This window comes from Lepus europaeus, chromosome 20, assembly GCF_033115175.1.
Source record: "Lepus europaeus isolate LE1 chromosome 20, mLepTim1.pri, whole genome shotgun sequence".
Lineage (NCBI taxonomy): Eukaryota > Metazoa > Chordata > Mammalia > Lagomorpha > Leporidae > Lepus > Lepus europaeus.
The window spans coordinates 68525173-68549186 of NC_084846.1; the positions used below are offsets into that span (position 1 = coordinate 68525173).

Sequence of the window (24014 nt, forward strand, 5' to 3'; positions counted from 1 at the left end):
CTAACCTCTGTTTAAGGCCAGTGCGCTCTCGTTGCTGCCAACTCAGATACCACACATGTGTATTTGACAGTAGCCCCTCGTTCCTCATCCCACCTCATCTCTCCTGGAAGTTCCTCATTATTCATGGATAGAGAAGCAGGTTCCTAGAAGGACCAGGCTCTGCTTGCAGCCTGGATACCTTGGGATGCCAACAGGGAGGTGAAGCCCACGGGAAAATGCTTCTACCAGGACACACACACGTGCACATGCACACATACACATGCACACACTCCTTGTCCTTCCCTGAAGGGCAGCATTGCAGGTCCTCACCCTGGTCCTCCTTCCTCCCCACTTCACCCTGAACACTCCAGCACCCACAATGTTTGCATAACCAGGGATGCAAGGAGAAAACAGGTGGGGTGAGAAATGATGGGCTGGGGTCAAATACTGATGTCTGAGCTGGCAACAGTGAGAGAGCACTGGGATTAAGGAAAAGTAAAGCATACATTGCATGACTTGTGAGTAGTCCCTTCTGCTGACGAACTCTCCAGGAGCCAGGCCAAGGCTGACAAAATAGCTGTGTTCTTGCAGGTGCTCAATGCAACCTGATGGCAGCTGCTCAGGGAATCTCTGTCCTGGGCCTCAGGAAGCAACCAAGGATCTGCTCCTCTTGAACCCTCCCCATCCCTAGTCATGGGTTTCCCAAGGCTGTGGAAAGCTGAGCCGTGACAGGGGGGACTGGACTCAGGACTACAGGCGTCCCACACACAGGAAGGGCCGGGTTCCCTGACTTGTCCTCGGGCTGGAGGCTGCAGACAGAGAGGCCTACACCCTGCCTGTCTCCGGGACTAGACTTGTGCCTCCCTGGGGGCCTGTCTCCCTGCAGCTAATGTAAGATGTGTGTGTGTGCTTCCTTTTTCCCTGCCCTTCCTTGGGTGGAATCCCTCCCAGAGTTTAGAAACAAGCAGACTGCTCACCTCTACATTCTCTGCCATTGTGACTTTTCTACCTTTCCCTCTCTCTTAACAGGTGAGACAGCATTTTGAGAAGCCTCAGGTGCCCAGGTGCACGTTGGCCTGGTAGCCCAGGTCGTGGGATCTGCCTGTGGAGAAGATTCATGAGGCTAGCTGAGGGACTGAGACACTAGCATTTCACAGTAGCAGTGTGAATGTTGAAGGCATAACAGCAAAATGAATAACTTCCTGTAATTACATTTGCTATGTCACAAATTACTTGGCACAATAATATAAAGAGCAATCCAGAATGATTTTTTAGAAAATTGATTAATACTATAGTATGGGATTTTATTGAAAAGATAATTATTTGCTTTAAATAGGTACTGATTTATTTTAAATGTAAATTCATACAACATCAGGCTGCAATTCTTATCCTTGCAATTAATTCACAAAATATTTAAGCTATGCATTCAAGCACCTTGCTTCAAGTTCACAGCGAGAGCATGAGCATTCATTACCAAGTCAAAATAAAAATGAATTGGTACCAGAAAAAAATCTTCCAGTGGATTTCATAAAAGTTGCTTTAAAATTTAGCACTCAAATGATAATCAAAAGTACTAGCACTATATATTCAGATTCCAATTCCCTTGTCTGTATGAAATGTGGACAGATAAAATGCCTTCAACAGAATGTTTGTAATTATTGTACTAACATGTTTAAGTATTCAGTACATTAAGGGAATGCAACAAAATCTTAAGTAATAGAGTTTCAAAAATCAAAGTTATTCTTCCACCATTATTAGCATTCTAATGGCCCAGAATATTTTTAAAGCTTTGCACACAGTAATAGGAGAATGCTTTCTATCACTACTAAAAAGAAAACCCACAGAAAAGCATTTAAATATCCATGGTAAAGTACATATAATAATCCTGACTTCCACAATCACTTTCATCATCACACTGCTTCGTGAAAGAAACGCATCTGGCATTTTAGAAAGAAAAAGAGAGTTCAGACAATTTTGGAATTTGAACATAAGATCGTACCTTTTATAGTCATATAGTAGCTTCTGCTCTATGATTCTTTTAAAATTCTAAATTCTTCAGTATTTATCAAGATGGATTTTATGTGACTAATATTCATTTTTATCAGTATTAGTCCAGTATTAAACTCTTTGAAGTGGTTATCCATCCTTATTTCTTATTTTAAATAGTTTAATATTACTTGATGCAAGCATATGGAATAATTCAGAAACATTTCCAAGTGCATGAACACATGTGGTTGAGAGGTAACATATATTTCTTTCTATTAAATTGTGCTAATTGCAATACAGAATGAAGCAAAAAGTAAAATTTATACTATTGCTGTTGATACACTGTATTATTCAGTTCAATACTAAATGTTCACACTGACAATGTGGGCTATTTTGCTTATGAATGTCTTGATATTAAAAAAGGCATAAATGCTATTTTTCATTGTGATATTCCCCATCCCCACCCATCCACATCCTCCTTGGCTGTGCACAGTGGGCAAATGGAAAATAATTCAAGTGTTCTAAGAGCAAAGCAACGGGCTGCCAAATAGTAATAATCAGTAATAAAAAATAGTAAAATGTGACTCAATGCTTTCAAAGGAGGAATTCGGCAGTGTTCTCATGCGTTCTATGTCACCTTGATATTTGCTCAGGTCGGGAAAATTTATAAGGCTCCAGGGTCTTAACTGCACTTCTTTATTTTCGCAAACTGATTCTTGGCCCAACATCTCCTTGTATCTGAGTCACTCATGTCCTAGATCCAGGCTCTGTGGCCACACTCTGCACATGCAGGCCTCAAACACTAAAGTCACTGAGCCTGTTGGCTGGCCCAGCCCTGAGCCTTAGAGACCTGATTGCTCTGTGCATGCCTGTACCATAGACCCCAGCCCTACAATCACTCCCAGGGAGCCTGTGCTATTGACATCTGAGCCAATGCCACAGGGTAGCCCATTCACTGAAACCCCGTCACTGTATGCCATCGTGTGCCTTCCCTCCAGACCCTGGCTCTGTGTCTGCAGTGTGTGCACCTGAGCCCCCACAGCAGATACTGTGCCTTGGTGCCACCACGGGCCTGTGCTGCCTTTGCTCCAGACCTCAGCTACCAGCTGCTCCACAATCACTCACATCTCACACCCTCTTACTATAGGGACAACAGGGGCATTTAGGTCACATCAGCCTAAATATTGGAGCCTTGGTCCTTAGATGTGTACTGGTTCCTCAGAACCTGGGTCTCTGGATGCTGAACAGGGACTGTAAATCAGACATAGGGTCACCATCCTCCTGAGTGCTCCTGCACACAGTCTCAAGCGTCAAGAACGGTCCCCTTGGCCATGAACTCCCTGGTGGAGAAAACAGTAAAGGGGAGCTCTGGCAGCCTTCACCTCTGCAGAGCCCAGCAGCCCACACCACTGTTGTGAACCCCCAAGGCCTTGGCCACTGAGGACCCTGCTGTCTTCACCAACACAGGCCTCAGCCAAAGGGCTTACAAAGACCACAGCATTGTGCCATCCCCATAGCTGGTTTTCCCACTGAAAACTACCCATGAAGCCTAAAAGAGATAACTGCTCCGTAAAATGTGCAGACTTCAACACATAACAACACAAAGCACAGAAATCCAAAGAAACATTAACACCACTAAAAGAACACAACAGCTCTCTGGTTATTGATTCCAAAGAAATGAAGATGCATGAATTGTTCAACAAAAACAAATTTGTTGTTTTATGGAAACTCAGTGAACCTCAAACGCAGAGACCATTCTGAAAATCAAGGAAACAACACACAAACAATATCAAAAGTTCAACAAAGATGGAAATCATAAAAAAAAAAAGAATCAAACAGCAATTCTGGATCTGGAGAATACAAAGAATGAAATAAAATGCAATAAAGTTTCAACTACAGACTCTCCAGCAGAAAAAAAAGAATCTGTGCACTCAAAAATAACTCACTTGAAAACATAATCAAAAGGAAAAAAAATGAAAAAGGAATAATGAAAGCCTACTGAATAGCCAATGATTCACACTGTAAGAGTTAAAAGGAGATTTTTTTTTAAAGGGACAGATAGCTTACTTAAGGAAAGAAAATGAAAAATAGCATATATAGGGGCCGGCTCCGTGGCTCACTTGGTTAATCCTCCACCTGCCATGCCGGCATCCCATATGGGTACTGGGTTCTAGTCCCAGTTGCTCCTCTTCCAGTCCAGCTCTCTGCTGTGGCCCAGGAGGGCAGTGGAGGATAGCCCAAGTGCTTGGGCTCCTGCACCCGCATGGGAGACCAGGAGGAAGCACCTGGCTCCTGGCTTCGGATCAGCACAGCTCCGGCCGTAGTGGCCATTTTGAGGGTGAACCAATGGAAGGAAGACCTTTCTATCTGTCTCTCTCTCTCACTGTCTAACTCTCTCTGTCAAATAAATAAATAAATAAATATTTATTTATTAAAAAATAGCATATATAAATATATGTACATATAGTAACACATAGTTTATTTTCAAAGCACAGACATTATAGAATCATAGGAGTATTAAAAGTCATTCTCAAATTGAAAAAAAATTCCATAAAGGAAAGCAATTACTAATTTACCTGAAATAAGTGACTTTTGTAGCTAGTACCTCATAAACTTCAGAATAAATAAAACATTTTGAGAATATATATGCATAAGAACTAAAGCATGTATGATAAATATTCCAATTATTGAAAAAATTCTAAAAATTACTATAAACTAATAATTAAGCTATAAAATATGGAAAATCAAATAAATAAGAAATGCAAGTGGTCAGTTTATATATAAAATCATCTGAACGTCATAGAAATTAAGAAGAAATTTTAAAGAACAATGAAAGTATTATCTTTATAATATCCTTCACCAAAAAGGGTCATCTTAAAGATTCAACAAATTGTTTTTATTCATAAAAAAGGAAACTGATGCAACCCCTTTCCAAGGCAGTTTGAAAATGTTGCTGAATTTGTTCCCAGAAAATACCGTCTCAATATCCACCCTACATAGATATCTAGAAATCCAACTTCACAAACAATACCATCTGTTGAGCACATTTTTTAAATATTTATTTATTTATTATACAAGAGACAGAGAGGCAGACAGATGAGGAGAGCTTTTATCTGCAGTATTGTGCCACAGATGCCTGCATTATTCCAAAGAGTACCAAAGCTGGGAGATCACAACGCAATCCAGATCTCCCACGTGCGTGTCAAGAAACCAGCCACTTGGGTCATTACTGTTGCCTTCCAGGGTGTGCATTAGCAGGTAGCTGAAGTCAGAAGCTGGAGGTGGGTGTCAAACCCAGATACTCCAATACAGGACATGGGTGTCTTAACAAGCATGTCATCAGCAAGGTTAAATGCCTGCCACCAAACAGATTTTTAATAACAAAGAATTAAAATCAACTTAATATCTGCAAACAAGAGAATGGCTACATAAATTATGTTATACTCAGAATGTGAAAAATGTGTGGAATAGCCAACAGTTAGCAAATACAAAGGTAGATCCATATAAATTCTTCTGCTGCTTACAAATGCACCATGAAAACCAAAGAACATATCCTTTCAGTTAGGTGGTATATCTCTTACTGATATCCTTAAACACGATAGCATATTGTACGAGTGTGCATGTGCTAACACATGAAACTGGCACATGTGACCAGCTCCAGGGAGTAACCGTGACACTGAACTGGGCGGAAGCCAAACGAGAACCAATCATTCTCTGCAATGGGTTCGTGTTTGCCTGTCTTTCTTCATTATGGAATTAACTGTCCACTAAAAAACAAGCATTTATGGCATGAATTTAACTTTATGTGCTACGTTTGGCTCTGAAACCAAAGTTACTGTTTGATTTTTAATGTTATCAAGATCAGGTGTAAGACCCTGGCCGCTGAGCCGTAAGACGCTGGCGACCAGGAGTAATATTGTTTATAGCACAGGCATGTGGTTAGCGCCTCCCTCAGCAAGGGAAACCTGCAGGGAGCCATTCAGGGGAGATCAGGACACATAACATCATCAGAGTCTTATGCCCTGCTAATGGCTCAGTCAGTGTCGGCAGCTCCTACTTGAAACACTTCTCCCTGGTCTGCACAAGGGGTTTGGAGTCACCTCACAGTTGGTGTATGACAGCAAGCAATGTTCCATTGGGAGACCAGGGCTTTCTCTGTGCTCAGTGATGTTGGCCAAGCGACAATGCAAACTCCTGTAAGAGACAATGGGGAGTGTCAGATCTTCATCACTGAAGCAACCTGTTTGCATTGCTTTGGTCACCAGCACTTGTAACTGCATTGCAGGGAGAACTCCATCTCCTACATTCAAAAGAATTTTTCTCACAAACAGTTTGATCAAAAGCAAGGTTTTTGTGAATGTGCTTTTGATGGTTCTTGAGAACCAGCTGCCGTTCTGCAGAAGTGGGGTGAGAACCATCAGAGGAGTCCTCCTGGGGAGTTTCCAATGTTCATACTGCAAGGTGCACAGAGCATGTGGACTGACCCATGTGTTTTCCCTATGACTGGAGGAGACAAAATTGTATTTCCTTCACATTCTAATCTCATACCTGCACTGCTATTGATTGGATTTGATGGGATTCCAGAGACCAGAACTCCCACCCACCTGGAAGCTCTGCTTTGGGTAACAAAGTTGGAGAGTGCAGCCTGATGAACAAAAAAGAATGCCCAGTTCATTTCTCAAGCCTAAGATTCTAATTGGATTCAAGATCTTAAGATCAGGGTACCAAATTACATTTTAATAGAATATCCATCAAGAGTATAAGAGGATGGGAAGGACTAATTAGAGTGGTGTTTGCTAAAATTTAGTACTGCTTTTTATAAACTCCTCATTTGCAAGACCTACCAAAGACATGTCCATGTGCCACGGTGGCCCAGAAGTTCAAGGGCCTCTGTTGCTTGTGAGCACTGTGCAGTGTAGGTAGAGGTCACAGTGAGGTGGGAGGTCACAGTGTATTCCAGTAGTTATGGAAAGTGTGTCTCCCAGCTGCACATGGAGAGTATGCGCTACCATACCTGCAACTCAGGTTGCCTACCTGCAATCCCAACACTTCCCCCAAAGCACTTGACATGTTTTCATTATACACAGAGCTTTTGTCATGAATATTTTCTAGTTTCAAAGAGGATTTCTGATCTTGTGCTAACTATAGCATGCGATTAGTTTAAAGGAACAAAATGGACATAAGAAACAGTCTCATCTTTTGTCCTCTGGAAAGTCTACTATATTTCTATGTAGATATAAGACAGTATTTTTTTAAGATTTATTTTTTTGTTTGAAAGGCAGTTACAGATAGAGGTCTTCCATCCGCTGGTTCACTCCCCAGATGGCCCACGTAGGTTCAGAGGCCCAAGGACTTGGGCCATCTTCCACTACTTTCCCAGGCCATAGCAGAGAGCTGGATCAGAAGTGGAGCAGCCAGGACTCGAACCAGCACCCATATGGGATGTCAGCACTGCAGGCGGCGACTTTACCTGCTATGCCACAGCGCCGGCTCCCCCATTGCAATTTGAAACTCAAGGATAATCGGGGGACATTTAGCCTAGCATTTACGATGCCCACATCCCACACTGAAGTCGTTGGGTTCCATCCCTGGCTCCAGCTTCCAACTCATGCAGATCTTGGAAGGCAGAGGTGATGGCTCAAGTCACTGGGTTCCTGCCACCCATGTAAGGGACCTGGATTGTGTTCCCAGCTCCCATCTTCCACTGCTTTCCCAGGCCATAGCAGAGAGCTGAATCAGAAGTGGAGCAGCCGGGGCTCTCACCAGCACCCATATGGGATGCCAGCACTGCAGGCGGTGGCTTTACCCGCTATGCCACAGCACCAGCCCCTGACAGGTTTTATTTACATGGAAGAATTAAGGAAAAAACAATTTGTTGTGAATCATAGTATTTTAGTTAAAATACTACATTTTAATTGAGATCTCAATGTTTTAGGGTATACATAACCTATGTATTATACAAATAATGTGTATGTACTGTAATGTAGTTGTAGATTATATGTATACATTCTAAAGAAAGGCAACAAAAAACCAATAGCTATCTACTACAGAGAAATATATTTGACTAAATCTGAGTTCCTAAATTCTTTCACTGATTATTTATAACTCAGGCACACACCTTAATTTTTGAAATTTTTAGTCAGTAATCTAAACTACTATACATAATTTATAATATAGTTTCACAGCAATTACATTAGTCATTTGATTTAAGAGACACCAAACTTTATTCAATAAACAGTAAACAATGAAAAGCATTGCACATCACATGGTGTAACTATTGTTACCTTTTGTGAGCACTGACAGAACTTAGCAATTACTTGAGTTTCTTTGAATCAGAAACTATTATATGCACTCAAAGTTGCTTAAAATTTGCCACTTATGGGGAAATTCAGATGATTACAATCCAAAATCAGTTATTGCTTCTAAATGTAAAAAAAATGGTATAATGATACAAATTTTAGCAACATTCTAATATAACGGATGGTCGTTGGGCTTTAGAAAATACTGTTTCATGCCTTGGTGAGCTCCATTCCTTTGACATGGGAGTTCATACTTGAATTTCTCCATGCATTGTGAGGACACCCCCTTCCTCTTGAAGTTTGCAGCATCAACTCTGACTGGCCAACTCGGGATGTGTCAACGAACAACTGCAGTGGTGAGGATTCAGGCAAAATGATCTGAGGTTGCTTCGGGCTGGGAAACAAGGCACTCAGGAGGCTGAGTAACCTTATCCAGAAAAAAAGCTCTTTCCGGTGACACAGAACTGTGAACCCTGGATTTTTCCATAATCCCAATGAAGTCTTCTTCAGGAATATTATAATATTTTGAAGCCAGATAAAAATGCCCAGGATAATATTGTTGCATGCTTTCTAAATAAGATTATATTGGATTGGAATATTCCTTGTCTTGTTTACATTTCTATGATTCTTTTCTTTTTCATTTGTTTTAATGTTGTTTTTCCTCCCTTTTTTCTTTGAACTTTAGGCTTAGTAATAGCATGTGGTCTCACTGACCTCTGAATTATAATGAAGACAGAAAATCACAGAAATCTGAGTTTGCTTGATGATTTCTTACTTTAAATGTTAAAAGCATGTGCAGACTTGAATGTAAAAGAGCTAATTTGGCTAATCCAATTAACTTCATAATGCAAGTGCAACATATCATTAATGTTATTTCCTCCCATTTGTTTAATGGATTATCTAATTGGTTTAATATAAAAAGTAAGACAGAATTATAGTCAGATGTTCAAGGTTTTTATGGAGGAAAAAATTCAGTAGAAAAGAAACAACACAGAATCCTGCAATGCAGAGAAGACAGGAGACAGGCAGAGGCAAACCAAGCAGACTGAAGACAGGAGACAAGCAGAGGCAAACCAAGCAGACTGAAGACAGGAGACAGGCAGAGGCAAACCAAGCAGACTGAAGACAGGAGACAGGCAGAGGCAAACCAAGCAGACTGAAGACAGGAGACAGGCAGAGGCAACCCTTTCACCAGAACTGATTTTAAAAAAACTCAGTTATGCCATTGAGACACATCACTCACAATGCCACTTACCACTTGCCGTGAGCTCCTGATGCCTTGGCTCACAGGACCTTAAACCCAGCCTTACTTGAAGCACAAGATTTAAGTAATCCAGCATCAAGATATGTGACTAATATTAGGTCAAACTGGTTGCCCTTGTCCCATTTGTCTTATTCTTTGAAAACCAGACTCTTTGGGGCAGATTTTCCTCTTTAAATCTTATCTCCTGATTTTGAGCTATCACGGTAAGATTGGATAGAACAGCTATGTTTGATTTTCTCCTACAACTCAATTTTTAGAATTATTGTCTCTTATTTTCTTGCAATTAGTGTTCTTAATACAGCAAATGTTTTTCTTCTTGTTTCTTTTTCTAACAACATGTTACTGCTTTGAGTACAATACCTTAATTTTTTCTGAAAATATTATTTAGAATTTTCTTCTACTATCATAATTTATTATAATGACAGATGATCTTGGCTTGGCTCTTTTTGAACCAGCTGGAGAAATTTGTAAAATGTCTGATGAGCCATTGCTGTGGTTCCATGTGTAGGATTCTCTGCACTGGTAAGAAATGAGCACACAACCCCCTGAATGAAAAGTAGTACAAAGGTTTGTCTTTGGGTGGGAGTATTGGGACAGTGGAAAGCTAGAGTAAGGAATAGCTGAATTAGTGTAGTATAATGTAGAAAGATTTCTAGGAAGGTGGGGCTATTTTACTACCTAGCACATTCTTTGTTGTTTTGCCATTTTAAAACTGAATCGTCCACTGTCTTCATGCAGAGAGAAGTTCACTGTGAGGTTCCTGAGACGTTAACTTTTCCTGAAAGCGGCTGTTTCATTAAATGCTGGACAAGTCTTCTCTGCCCAGGGAACAAGCACACAGCTTTCTCTGCATCCCAAGGCTCTCCTCCTTCCAGGGCCAGGTCCCACTGTTTGGGATTGAGAAAATCCTTTCATTCTCTGAGTCAGACACCTCATACTTAAGTTCCTAAGACTCCAATAAATTCTCCATAGTTATAATTCCATGATCGCAGCTACCTTGTACCTTTGGAAAATTTCTCAAATGTTTAGTCTGAAGATGCTACACACTCTGTTTTCAGCACTTCACTGGTAAGATTGCAAATCTTCCCAGAAAATCAGTGAATATATATTATTGATATCAGATTCTAGTCCAAAAATGAGTTTTATCATATATAAAATATTAGCCAAGAGAATCCTGAGAATAACTATGGAAACTTAAACAAGAGAAGTTCATTCTGCGAACACAGCAATGGAACATCATAAAAAACACTTTTATGGGTAAGGCGCTGTGATATAACGGGTAAAGCCGTCATCTGCAGTGCTGGCATCCCATACGGGCACCGGTTCTAGTCCCGGCTGCTCCTCTTCTGACCCAGCTCTTTGCTATGGCCTGGGAAAGCAGTAGAAGGTGGCCCAAGTCCTCGGGGCCTTGTACCCACATGGGAGACCCAGAAGAAGTTCCTGGCTCCTGGCTTAGGTTCAGCACAGCTCCAGCCGTTGCAGCCAATTGGGGAGTGAACCAGCGGATGGAAGACTCCTCTCTCTCTCTCTCTCTCTCTCTCTCTCTCTGCCTCTCCTTCTCTCTCTGTGTAACTCTGACTTTCCAATAAATAAATAAATCTTTAAAAAAATATGTTTATATGATTTACCATTTCAATATGTTGAGTACAATTGTGGAATAGTAAGAGATAGTTCATAACATAATGGGAAACCCTAACAAGACTGGAAATCAAAATGCCTGTATTCAAAACTCGTGGAATAATTACTGAGATTCTGTGTCAAAGGACTCTTCTATGTACAGTAGACGGAATGACAGTGTCTAATCTTTATGGGTTGTAAGAAACCATGCACACCAAGTACTTAAGAACATTTTTTTTAACTTCTTTAATTTCTTTTCTTCAACTTTTATTTAATAAATATAAATTTCCAAAGTACAACTTTTGGATTATAGCAGCTTTCCCCCCCCATAACCTCCCTCCCACCCATAATCATCCCATCTCCCACTCCCTCTCCCATCCCATTCACATCAAGATTCATTTTCAATTATCTTTATATACAGAAGATCAACTTAGTATATACTAAGTAAAGATTTCAACAGACTGCACCCACAGACACACAAAGTATAGAATACTCTTTGGGTAGTCGTTTTACCATTAATTCGCATAGTATAACACATTAAGGACAGAGATTCTACATGGGGAGCAGGTGCACAGTGACTCCCGTTGTTGATTTAACAATTGACACTCTTATTTATGAGGTCAGTAATCACCCGAGGCTCTTGTCATGAGCTGCCAAGGCTATGGAAGCCTCTTGAGTTCACAAACTCCAATCTTATTTAGACAAGGCCATAGTCAAAGTGGAAGTTCTCTCCTCCCTTCAGAGAAAGGCACTGCCTTCTTTGATGGCCTGTTCTTTCTGCTGGGGTCTCACTCACAGAGATATTTCATTTAGGTTTTTTTTTTTTTTTTTTTTTTTTTTTTTTTTTTTTTTTTTTGCCACAGTGTCTTGGCTTTCCATGCCTGCGAAACTCTCATGGGCTTTTTAGCCAGATCCGAATGCCTTAAGGGCTGATTCTGAAGCCAGAGTGCTGTTTAGGGCATTTGCCATTCTATGACTCTGCTGGGTATCCTGCTTCCCATATAGGATCATTCTCTCCTTTTTAATTATATCAATTATTATTTGCAGACATTGGTCTTATGTATGTAATCCCTTTGACACTTAATCCTATCTTTTTGATCAATTATGAACTTAAATTGATCCCTTTAACAAGTAAGATGGCATATTACATGCCTCCTTGATGGTACTGAATTGGAATCCCCTGGCACATTTCTAGCTCTACCATTAGGGGTAAGTCCAAGTGAGCATGTGACAAACTGTACATCTCCTCGCTTTCTTATTCCCACTCTTATATTTAACAGGGATCACTTTTCAGTTAAATTTAAATGACTAAGAATAATTGTGTGTTACTGAAATGGTATTAAGTAGAACAAAAAAAAATACTAAAAGGAATAAAATAGTAAGTTGTTCCTCAACAGTCAGGACAAGAGCTGATCAAGTCATTGTCCATTTCACTTCAACAGGTTTCCTTTAGGGTGCTGGGTTAGTTGTCACCAATCAGGGAGAACATATGATGTTTGTCCCTTTGGGACTGGCTTATTTCTCTCAGCATGACATTTTACAGATTCCTTCATTTTGTTGCAAATGACCAGGTTTCTTTTCTTTTCTTTTCTTTTCTTTTCTTTTCTTTTCTTTTCTTTTTTACTGCTGTACATTATTCTATAGAGTAAATTTCCCATAATTTTACCCAGTCTTCTGTTGATGGGCATTTAGGTTGATTCCATGTCTTAGCTATTTTGAAATGAGCTGAAATAAACAAAGAGCTGCAGACAGCTCTTTTATTTGCCAATTTAATTTCCTTTGGGTAAATTCCAAGGAGTGGGACGGCTGGGTCATGTTGTAGGGCTATATTCAGGTTTCTGAGGAATCTCCGGACTGACTTCCATAGTGGCTTTACCAGTTTGTATTCCCACCAACAGAGGATTAGTGTCCTTTCTCCCCACATCCTCTCCAGCATCTGTTGTTGGTAGATTTCTGTATGTGAGCCATTCTAACCAGGGTGAGGTGAAACCTCATTGTGGTTTTGAGTTACATTTCCCTGATGGCTAGTGATCCTGATCATTTTTTCATGTATCTATTGGCCAATTGGATGTCTTCTTCTGACACATGGCAGGGGCTCCACAAATGTTAATAGAAGAAATATCTGGAATTATAAAAAGTATGAGTCTGCAGACGACTTTTCGGCTAACCTCAGTGTCCACTCTGCATTCCTTCCTCCCTGCACATCACCACATGTGAGGTGCCACGAGGCCAGCACATAGCAAACACCTGCTTCTCTAAGCCTCCTCACCTCTCAAGTGGAAATGGCTACGAGTGTGATTACACAGTGTGAACAGAAGCCTCTTCCAGACTTTCTGAATAAAACTTTCATACAGAAATCAACAAACAACAAATGCTGGCAGGGATGGAGGGATACAAGGTACTCAAATCCACTGTTGGTGGGAATGTAAACTTGTAAAGCCACTGTGGAAGTCAGTATGGAGAAATTTCAGAAATCTGAATATAGATCTACCGTATGACCCAGCCATTCCACTCTTGGGAATTTACCCAAGGGAAATGAAATAAACATATGAAAGAGTTACATGTACCCCCACGTTTATTGCAGCTCAATTCACAATAGCTAAGATAAAGAATCAACCCAAATGTCTGTCAACTGAAGACTGGATAAGAAATTATGGGAGGGGCCAGTGCTGTGGTGTAGCAGATAAAGCCACCTCCTGCAGTGCTAGCATCCCATATGGGTGCCCATTGGAGTCACAGCTGCTCCACTTCTGATCCAGCTCCCTCTTTTCTTTTTTTTCTTTTTTTTGTTGACAGGCAGAGTTAGACAGTGAGAATGAGAGAGACAGAGAGAAAGGTCTTCCTTTTTCCGTTGGTCCACCCCCCAAGTGGCCACTACGGCCAGCGCATTGCGGCCGGTGCTGCACTGATCCAAAACCAGGAGCCAGGTGCTTCCTCATGGTCTCCCATGCAGATGCAGGGCCCAAGGACCTGGGCCATCCTCCACTGCACTCCCGGGCCACCAGAGAGAGCTGCATTGGAAGAGGAGCAACTGAGACAGAACCGGTGCCCTAAACGGGACTAGAACCCAGGGTGCCAGCACCGCAGGTGGAGGATTAGCCTAGTGCGCCGTGGCACTGGCCTATCCAGCTCTCTCTTAAAGTGCCTGGGAAAGCAGCAGAAGATGGCCCAAGTGCTTGGGCCTCTTCACTATGTGGGAGATCCAGAAGAAGCTCCTGGCTCCAGGCTTTGGATCAGCCCAATTCCAGCCATTGAAGCCATTTGGGGAGTGAACCAGCAGATGGAAGACACCGCTCTCTCTCTCCCTCTTTCTCTCTCTCTATCTCTCTCTCTTCTCTGCATCTCTGTCTTTCAAATAAATATATAATTCTTCTAAAAAATTATGGGATAGGTGCACCAAGGAATACTACACAGCAGTAAAAAAAAATAAAATCCTGTCATTTGCAACAAAATGGATGAAACTGGACATTATACTTAGTGAAATAAGCCAGTCTCAAAAGGACAAATACCATATGTTCTCCCTGATCTGTGATAACTAGTAGAGCACCTAATAGGTAATCTATAGAAGTGAAATTAACACTTGAGATGCAATAACTTCAAACAGCCCTTGTCTTGACTGTTGAAGAACATTTTTTTTTCCTACACTTTGTGAAATTTTTTACTTAGAATATAGTAAATTGTATGTGTATAAAGTTAGTTGAAAATAGATCTTAGTAAAAAATAAGAATGGGAATAGGAGAGGGAAGAGGAAGAGAGTTGGAAATGTGGGTGGGAGGGCAGGTATGGTGGGAAGAATCACTATATTCCTAAAGTTGTATTTACAAAAATAAATAAGTAAATTGTTATATATTCAAAACAATCATTTGGTGAATTCAACACCCATTCTTGTTAAGTATTTCAAAAGTAAAACCAACAGGCTGTGCTTATGTTTTGGATGTAGAAAGTGAGGGGCAGAGGCAAAGACCACTTACTTCATAACTGGTACAATGGAGCTGTCTGACTCATGGTGAGGCCCAAGATGGGAAAGGCACTGATGTGAATCCGGAACGTGAAAGGAAGCTGTATCTGCCAGAAGTTGGGCAAATTCCATCATCCTATCATCTCTTCCATTCTCAGGCTCCTGCTATGAATAAAAGGAATGAATTCATAAAGTAAAATACTAATATCTTTGACTAAAAATGTTAAAAACTCATGTTACACCAAAAATGATGTTAACTTTACAAGATTTTCAGCACTTATGTAGAAGTAAAATGTTTCATTCTCCGTATAATCCATGTTTTATTTGTTCTCCTTTTGTGGCATAAGCCTTTTGTTTCTGTGGAATTTCACTGGTTCACCCAGGGCTAACAAAGGGGAATTCTGTGGAGCTGGGAGACTGCAGGCTCTCCTAATTAGCAGCTGCCTGTGAGAAAAACTGAGCAGATAGCACAGAGTAAAGAGCTGTTGATTCCAGCAGTTGAAATGGGATTTTAAATAATGAAAGCATATGGAAAGAAATAATTTAATAGAGTTCAAAAATGAAATATTATACCAAGACTACTTGTTTTCTACATGCAGTAATGTATTTGAATTCCTATGGAATTAAAAGAATCTTACCTTTTCTCCTTTATTACCCAACGACAAATACATACGATCTTGCTTAAAAATACGTGTGCACGATTACTGTCATAGAATCTGTGACACCTTAGGAAAGAACATCTTCAGACACATCACTGTACTTTGAACCCTGAAGTTGTAAAAAGTAAAATGAAGGTACCTGTGATATTACTGGCTTTTGCAGACCTTTGAGCCCATCGAGAAAAATCCAAACTGCTCTTGCATACACATGGAATCCATACCATGAGATTAGTCTATGGACTGGGCAAGCACTTCTGCTCAGATAAAATATTGCTAATATTCTAGAATAATCCTCTTTGTTTTCACAATTTGTTTCTGAATCACCCAATAACCTTTTGAATAGAGGCCCAGTGTGTTGTTGAAAGGTAGACACTACATGAAAATGTCGCATGCCTTGACAGAGACGGCCAAGGTTTGCACAAATTTGCTCTTCCCCTCAAGAGGCCTTTTCCTATTCCCTGACACTTCTGAGACCCCAGCTTCATTAAGGAGAAGATTCAAGACAGCTGAGCAAGAGGAACACTGACAACTAGTGGATTCTCCAGATTCCTGGCCCTGGGACATCTCCACACTGGGCAAAAAGTCTCCCCCTCACGCACCACTCACTAGTTCAGCTTTAGAGTAAAGCCAAGGCCACACTGTGCTCTAAGCAACACGCGTGCTCAGGTCTTCATCTTGTGGGCATGTATTTCCTTTCCGTCTGTGAAAATCTCAGCATTCAAGGGTTCTACAATTGTAAAGTGTTTCTTTTTCTTTTTCTCTAATTTTTTTTTTTTATTTTCATCTCAGCAAAGTGACAGAGGGACCAAAACAAAACAAAACAAAACAAAACAAAAAATAAAACCTTTCATTTGCCATGTCACTCCTCAAAGGCCCGCAATAACCAGAGATGGGCCAAGCCAAAGCCAGGAACCAAGAACTCCATGCAAGTCTCCCATATGGGTGGCAGGGACCCAAACACCTAAGCCACCATCTGCTGCCCCCCAGGCACATCAACAGAAGGCTGAATTGGAAGCAGAGTAGTGGGGACTAGAACCAGCACTTCAATATGGGTTGCTGGTGTCCCAGGCAGGAACTTAACCTACAGCACCAACACCTACCACATAACTGCACCCCTTGCCCTGAGTTTTTACTTAAAAAAAAAAAATGGTGTTGGGGACTCCTGCATGCAAATCTGCCCTTTGAATCCACTGTAAATACAATCTCCAATACACATTTCCTCATTATTTAACAAAAACACAAAACATACTTTTCAAAGAAAAGTTTTTGAGAGATAAGATACAGCCCACCTGCACTTGTCTTATATACTAATTGTTTTTTATTCATGTCTGTCTTTAGAGACCAGAGTAGTAGTAGATTGAACCAATCATGTTGACCTTCAGGACAATTAATTTTGTGAGATTACATTTTTATCTTTGCTAGCACTCCATACTAATAATTTTAATAGAAATAACCCAATAAAAAATTTCTTATATCAGGGTCAGCATTGTGGCGTAGCAGTTAAAGCAGCTGCCTGCAATGCTGGCATCCCATATAGGTGCCAGTTCAAGTTCCACTTCCAATACAGTTCCCTGTTAATATACCTGGGAAGGCATTGGAGGATGTCCCAAATGCTTGGGTTTCTGCACCCATGTAGAAGATCCAGAAAAGCTCCTGGTTCCTGGCTCAGCCCAGGCTGTTGCTGCCATGTAGGGAGTGAACCAGTGGATAGTATATCTCTGTCTGTCTCTCTGTTTCTCTCTCTCTCTGTTTCTCTCTCTCTCTCTCTCTTTGTAACTCTGCCTTTCAAGTTAAAAAAATCTTTCTAAACATAGCTTCTATAAGTAATAAGTATTTACAATCAACACACACTTCTATGAGAAGATTGCTATGTGAAAAAGTGCTGTTGAATTCCAGTCACCAACATCACAAACTGCATAACCTTCAGTTTGGAACCAGCGTAGCAGCTCATATTTATTACAGTTTGCATATCAGTGAGTCACACAGCATTAGCACATTTAGACCTCATTTTTAATCCACTATGCCTTACCACTTTTGGTGTTCAGTAGAGTTATAAAATGGCCAATTTCTTGATGAAATGATGTGGCTTGGTGTGTGTGTGTATACACATGTAGAAAATCATGTTAATATGCATAAGATTCTTCAAAATGCTCATGCACTTTGATTGACTCCTTTAATGTCACAGGATTTAGCTTGAGTATAATCAAATATACATAGGATGATTTATGAACCACAATTTATGGCATATTATAGGAAAAGCTAAAAATATAAAATAACATCAGAACCCAATACTAAGAGATTTGTTATTTAAATTATATGCCATTAGTACAAAGCTAGTTATCATAATGCATTTTAACACAAAGAAAAGTTGTCATGCTATGATCTCAGATGAACAAAACAGACTATAGATAGAAGATTATTATGTACTCTAGTTGCAATTTTAGGAGAATCATGTATTTTAAAGAAAAACTGAAAATCTTCACACAAAAATGTTCTCAGGGGTTCTTTGAGTGAGATTTTGGCTATTATCATTGAATAAATGTGGATTATGTTATGTTAACAGAGATAAGAGTAGATTAAAATGATGATTTTGCAGAGCTAAAGAAAATGTCTAAAAGAAAGTTGGTTTGTTTTCTTTGCAATAGCCCTTTTAATCAGCAAAAAATAAAACAAACAAGCATACACTTTTGCAATTTTCTCATTTGTTGAGAAATTACATTGTCACAAAAAACAAATCATTTTTAAATTTTGAGCATATTTTACAAAATACTTGTTAAACTGAAGCAAAATACAGAATCAATCGATTAGGAAAATTATCAAGTAGAAAAGACAAAAACTGAAATATTACAGTCTGGACACCTGAAAAGACAGGGAACATGAAGCTACAAATTTTTAAAGAGGAAATTAAGAAGGGGCCCTAGTGATATCAGTTTAAGAAAATAGTAAGGCTCGGATGTGGCTAAGCCTGTCTCTCTAAACTTCAGAAAGGTGATTCTGGCAATAGAGGGCTTTATCTTGAAGTCATGCAAATTAGAGCCCCTTGTGGCCATGGCCACGCCTACCTTACTGAAGTTCCTGCTCCTGCCGCCTCCCTGTCTAGAAAACTCTAGGTGCTGAGAACACGGGGACTGTGGAGGTCCCGGCGCTGGTACCTGTGCAGAGCACGGTGGGCGGGGGACATGTGGAGGTCAGGGTGAGGGGAGGTGTGGAGGTCAGGGTGAGGGGACGTGTGGAGATCAGGGTGAGGGGACAGGGATGTGTGGAGGTCAGGGTGAGGGGATGTGTGGAGCTCGGGGTGAGGGGACAGGGATGTGTGGAGGTCAGGGTGAGGGGATGTGTGGAGGTCAGGGTGAGGGGACGTGTGGAGGTCAGGGTGAGGGGACATGTGGAGGTCAGGGTGGGGGGATTTGTGGAGCTCGGGGTGAGGGGACAGGGATGTGTGGAGGTCAGGGTGAGGGGATGTGTGGAGCTCGGGGTGATGGGACAGGGATGTGTGGAGGTCAGGGTGAGGGGACGTGTGGAGGTCAGGGTGGGGGGATTTGTGGAGGTCAGGGTGAGGGGACGTGTGGAGGTCAGGGTGAGGGGACATGTGGAGGTCAGGGTGAGGGGACAGGGACGTGTGGAGGTCAGGGTGAGGGGATGTGTGGAGCTCGGGGTGAGGGGACAGGGACGTGTGGAGGTCAGGGTGAGGGGATGTGTGGAGCTCGGGGTGAGGGGACAGGGACGTGTGGAGGTCAGGGTGAGGGGATGTGTGGAGCTCGGGGTGAGGGGACAGGGATGTGTGGAGGTCAGGGTGAGGGGATGTGTGGAGCTCGGGGTGAGGGGACAGGGATGTGTGGAGGTCAGGGTGAGGGGATGTGTGGATCTCGGGGTGAGGGGATGGGGACGTGTGGAGGTCAGGGTGAGGGGATGTGTGGAGGTCAGGGTGAGGGGACGTGTGGAGGTCAGGGTGAGGGGACGTGTGGAGCTCGGGGTGAGGGGACAGGGATGTGTGGAGGTCAGGGTGAGGGGACAGGGACGTGTGGAGGTCAGGGTGAGGGGACGTGTGGAGGTCAGGGTGGGGGGATTTGTGGAGGTCAGGGTGAGGGGACGTGTGGAGGTCAGGGTGGGGGGATTTGTGGAGGTCAGGGTGAGGGGACGTGTGGAGGTCAGGGTGAGGGGACATGTGGAGGTCAGGGTGAGGGGACAGGGACGTGTGGAGGTCAGGGTGAGGGGATGTGTAGAGGTCAGGGTAAGGGGATGTGTGGAGATCAGGGTGAGGGGACAGGGATGTGTGGAGGTCAGAGTGAGGGGACGTGTGGAGCTTGGGGTGAGTGGACATGTGGAGGTCAGGGTGAGGGGATGTGTGGAGGTCAGGGTGGGGGGATTTTGGGAGGTCAGGGTTAGGGGACTTTTGGAGGTCAGGGTGGGGGGATTTGTGGAGGTCAGGGTGAGGGGATGTGTGGAGGTCAGGGTATGGGGATGTGTGGAGGTCAGGGTGAGGGGACGTGTGGAGGTCAGGGTGAGGGGATGTGTGGAGGTCAGGGTGGGGGGATGTGTGGAGGTCAGGGTGAGGGGATGTGTGGAGGTCAGGGTGATGGGACGTGTGGAGGTCAGGGTGAGGGGATGTGTGGATGTCAGAGTGAGGGGATGTGTGGAGGTCAGGGTGGGGGGATTTGTGGAGGTCAGGGTGAGGGGAGATGTGGAGGTCAGCGTGAGGGGACGTGTGGAGGTCAGGGTGAGGGGACAGGGACATGTGGATGTCAGAGTGAGGGGATGTGTGGAGGTCAGGGTAAGGGGAGGTGTGGAGGTCAGGGTGATGGGACGTGTGGAGGTCAGGGTGAGGGGATGTGTGGAGGTCAGGGTGAGGGGAGATGTGGAGGTCAGCGTGAGGGGACGTGTGGAGGTCAGGGTGAGGGGACAGGGACATGTGGATGTCAGAGTGAGGGGATGTGTGGAGGTCAGGGTAAGGGGAGGTGTAGAGGTCAGGGTGATGGGACGTGTGGAGGTCAGGGTAGTGGGATTTGTGGAGGTCAGGGTGAGAGGACAGGGACATGTGGAGGTCAGAGTGAGGGTTCTGTGCAGAGCATGGGGAGGGACTTGTGGTGTATGTGTGGAGGTCCCAGCGCGAGGACCTGTGGCGAACACGGCGGAGGACGTGTGGAGAACGCTGTGAGGGAACATTTGGTGGTCTTGGTGAGGGGATGTGTGGAGAACACAGGGAGGGCTGCGCTGCCCAGAGGACAGGGTGATGGATTCACTACTTTCTGTGGTTTAGTCTTGACGGCTAGAAACACCACACATTTTAAAAGCTATGAAATATTCCTGTAAATACAAATGAGTGCATATCCACTCATGCAAATTCAAGATGCTTTACAAATAATGTCTTTTCTTCAGTTTTTACATTCTTGTGTTTCATAAATAAATGTGAATGGAAACAATATTAGGTCGTTTTAGAAGTTATATAATACTTTTTAGAAAGCATTTTATGAGGAAAAGTTCATGGGAGTTCACTTCATGATCCATAAACTTACAAAGCAACTTCAAAACACATGGAAGAAAAAATAAGAACAAAAATTATTTTGTTTCTTTATTTTTAAAGCCATGTATTTTATATTTTTCTTCAGTTTTTAAACATATTCCATATATATAGTAAAACACCTTGTTTTTCAGCACTGAAAAAATGAAAAATTTAAACTTACACTAATCTGCAAATAATGCTGACAATATTTGCTCTAGTATAAATAGAAGTTTTTTATTTATGTATGTAATGCAAACTACAATTAATTAAAAGTGAGCTCTATTACAAGACTAAAGGACAGATAGAGCTCTCTTATTATAAATGAGAATATATAACAAGCATCTTGTTTAACATAATATTTTAGGTAGTGCTAAGTTTTTTTTTTACTAAGTTGTTAGTTTTTTTCAATTGTTTAGAAAATACAGCCAAAATTAAAAACAAATTTAAACACATTTCTGTGTCATTGTGACATACCGAGCTCTCTCATGGATGTCAGATCAGATGCCAGCAATATGTTCTTTCTCCTGAAATTTAGCTACTTTCCACATTGCACCTGTCAGAGTCCCTTTGATTAATAAAATAATTGCTTACTAGGAAAAAAGATAAATTAAGAACATTCTGCTTTTGACCACAAATTCCTTTAAAATGGGTACATACATTGTAAGGTCTCATTGTAGTTACACATTTAACAGAAACTTGGGAAAATGTTCACAATTCTTGATTCTTGCGAAGACAGATTCCCTGGTGGCACCAGGAAAGCAGAAGAGCTATTTGTTTGATACTTAACTCTTTTACATGGATCTGACCTGTATAATTGACATTTGCTGTAATTCAGGAGTTCAAATAAATTATGTGAAAAATTCCAATGAAATAACAAATTAATGAGAAACTAATTCTGGAGGGGAAAAAAAAGCAAAAACAATTTTCCTGCTCTTACACTGTCACACTCATTTTGGTCGCTGAAATGTGCATGGGAACACCTCTCAAACAACACAAGCAAGTCCCCATTGGACATCACCTGAGCATCTTCTAACTCAGTTCAGTACTGACACCATCTTCCTAGAGATAGCATCGGATTCCACTGGTTGAGGACTCGGTTTTCAGAAGCCAGCTGAAAGCTTTTGATCAACCAGCTTTAAACAGGTTCCCATGACCTTCTCACGATTCATGACTGATTGGCTTGCTAGAGCAACACAGAACATAGACATTTTACACATGCTTGCCCACGTACCATAAAGGACATTGCAAAGGATACAGATGAATCGTCTGTTGATGAACAGACAGATGGAGGAGATGCACAGGGCACATTGGGCGGAGGTGGGCAGGGGGCATCAGCACAGATGATCTGGGCTTCCATGGTGCCTTTGGGAGCATCACCTTCCAGGCATCTCTTCAGCAACCTGGAAGCTCTAAACTCCTTTTGGGTTTTCGTAGAGGTTTCACTATCCAGGCATGATTGATTGCATCATTGGCCGCTGGTGAACAACCCAGCATGTGGGTCCTTCCACAGAGGTTGGGGGTAGGGATGAATATTCCAACCCTCTGTTCAAAAGGTTGGTTCCCTGGTAACCAACTCAGTCCTGAGGCTGTCCAGGAGCCCACCAAGAGCCAGCCTGTTAGAACAAAGACACTCGCGACACTCAGGAGTTACAAAGACCATAGCTCTGTCTCAGGAACTGGGCTCAAAGAACAAATATTAGAACAACAAGTGCTCTTATCACCCATCAACACGGTTTTAGCGGCTCCATCTCAGGAGTAGGAGGCAGAGACCAATATGTTTATTTTTTATTATCAAGTCCAATGAAACAACATGTAAAGAGTATAAATTAATATTCAAGAATTATATAAAAGAGTAAAGGGCTGTCACTTTTAATATATTGAAGTTAGAAATCTAGATATATAGATATATATCTAGAATATCTAGTCTGAAATAAAGTCCATTTAAGGTATTTCATACATAAAAATACTTTTATATGTATTTACATATGTGTTAGATTTTATATGTATATATTATGTTTATGTTAAGTTCACATTTATGTGTTTGTATGTATGCTATGTTTACATTGGTAAGTTTATATGTTATATATTTTTATTTGCATGTTTCACATTATATTTTGTTTGTGAAATGATTTACTCTGTCACATGTATTCATATCCAGAAATATAGATGCAAAAGTTTACCTAAATTTTTTTAAGATTTTTTATTTACTTCAGAGACAGAGTTACAGACAGAGAGAGGGGGAGACAGAGAGGTCTTCCATCCGCTGGTTCATTCCCCATATGGCTCCAACGACCAGAGCTGAGCTGATCTGAAGCCAGGACCCAGGAGCTTCTTCCAGGTCTCCCGCACACGTGCAGGGACCTAAGCACTTGGGCCATCTTCCACTGCTTTCCCAGACTGGACTGGAAGTGGAGAAGCCAGGACTCAAACCAGTGCCCATATAGGATGCTGGCACCACAGGCAGATAGTTGCTTAGCCTATGATGCCACAGTGCCAGCCTCAACCTAAATTTTTTAAAGAAACAGTGTGTATTTAAAACATTATACATAGTATAGATTAATAGTTGGAAATAAATAAAAAGGGTTTTCTTCCACCAAAAATTACTGTTTTCAAAGCCAGCCAAGAGTTTGTTTATAATGCTATGTGGACTCAGAAGTTACCTTAGAAAATCAACTGAGGCTGTAATGAGCCTGACTAAACCTGTGTTTTGTGACTGATGATAGCTCTTTGAACAAACAAAGCCTCAAGGCTG

At 41.8% G+C, this 24014-nt stretch overlaps 1 protein-coding gene across 1 annotated transcript in view; it reads right to left on the minus strand.

Annotated features, from left to right (window-relative positions):
• The window catches only part of LOC133749415 (uncharacterized), a 37785-nt gene extending 15166 nt beyond the window's left edge, over positions 1-22619 (minus strand). The window contains exons 1-2 of the mRNA XM_062178562.1: positions 22494-22619; positions 18915-20911 (exon numbers count right to left, since the gene is read on the minus strand). Of these exons, the coding sequence (XP_062034546.1) occupies positions 18915-20911; positions 22494-22619 (2123 nt within the window). The remainder of the gene's footprint in view (positions 1-18914; positions 20912-22493) is intronic.
• Between the last annotated feature and the right edge of the window lie 1395 nt (positions 22620-24014).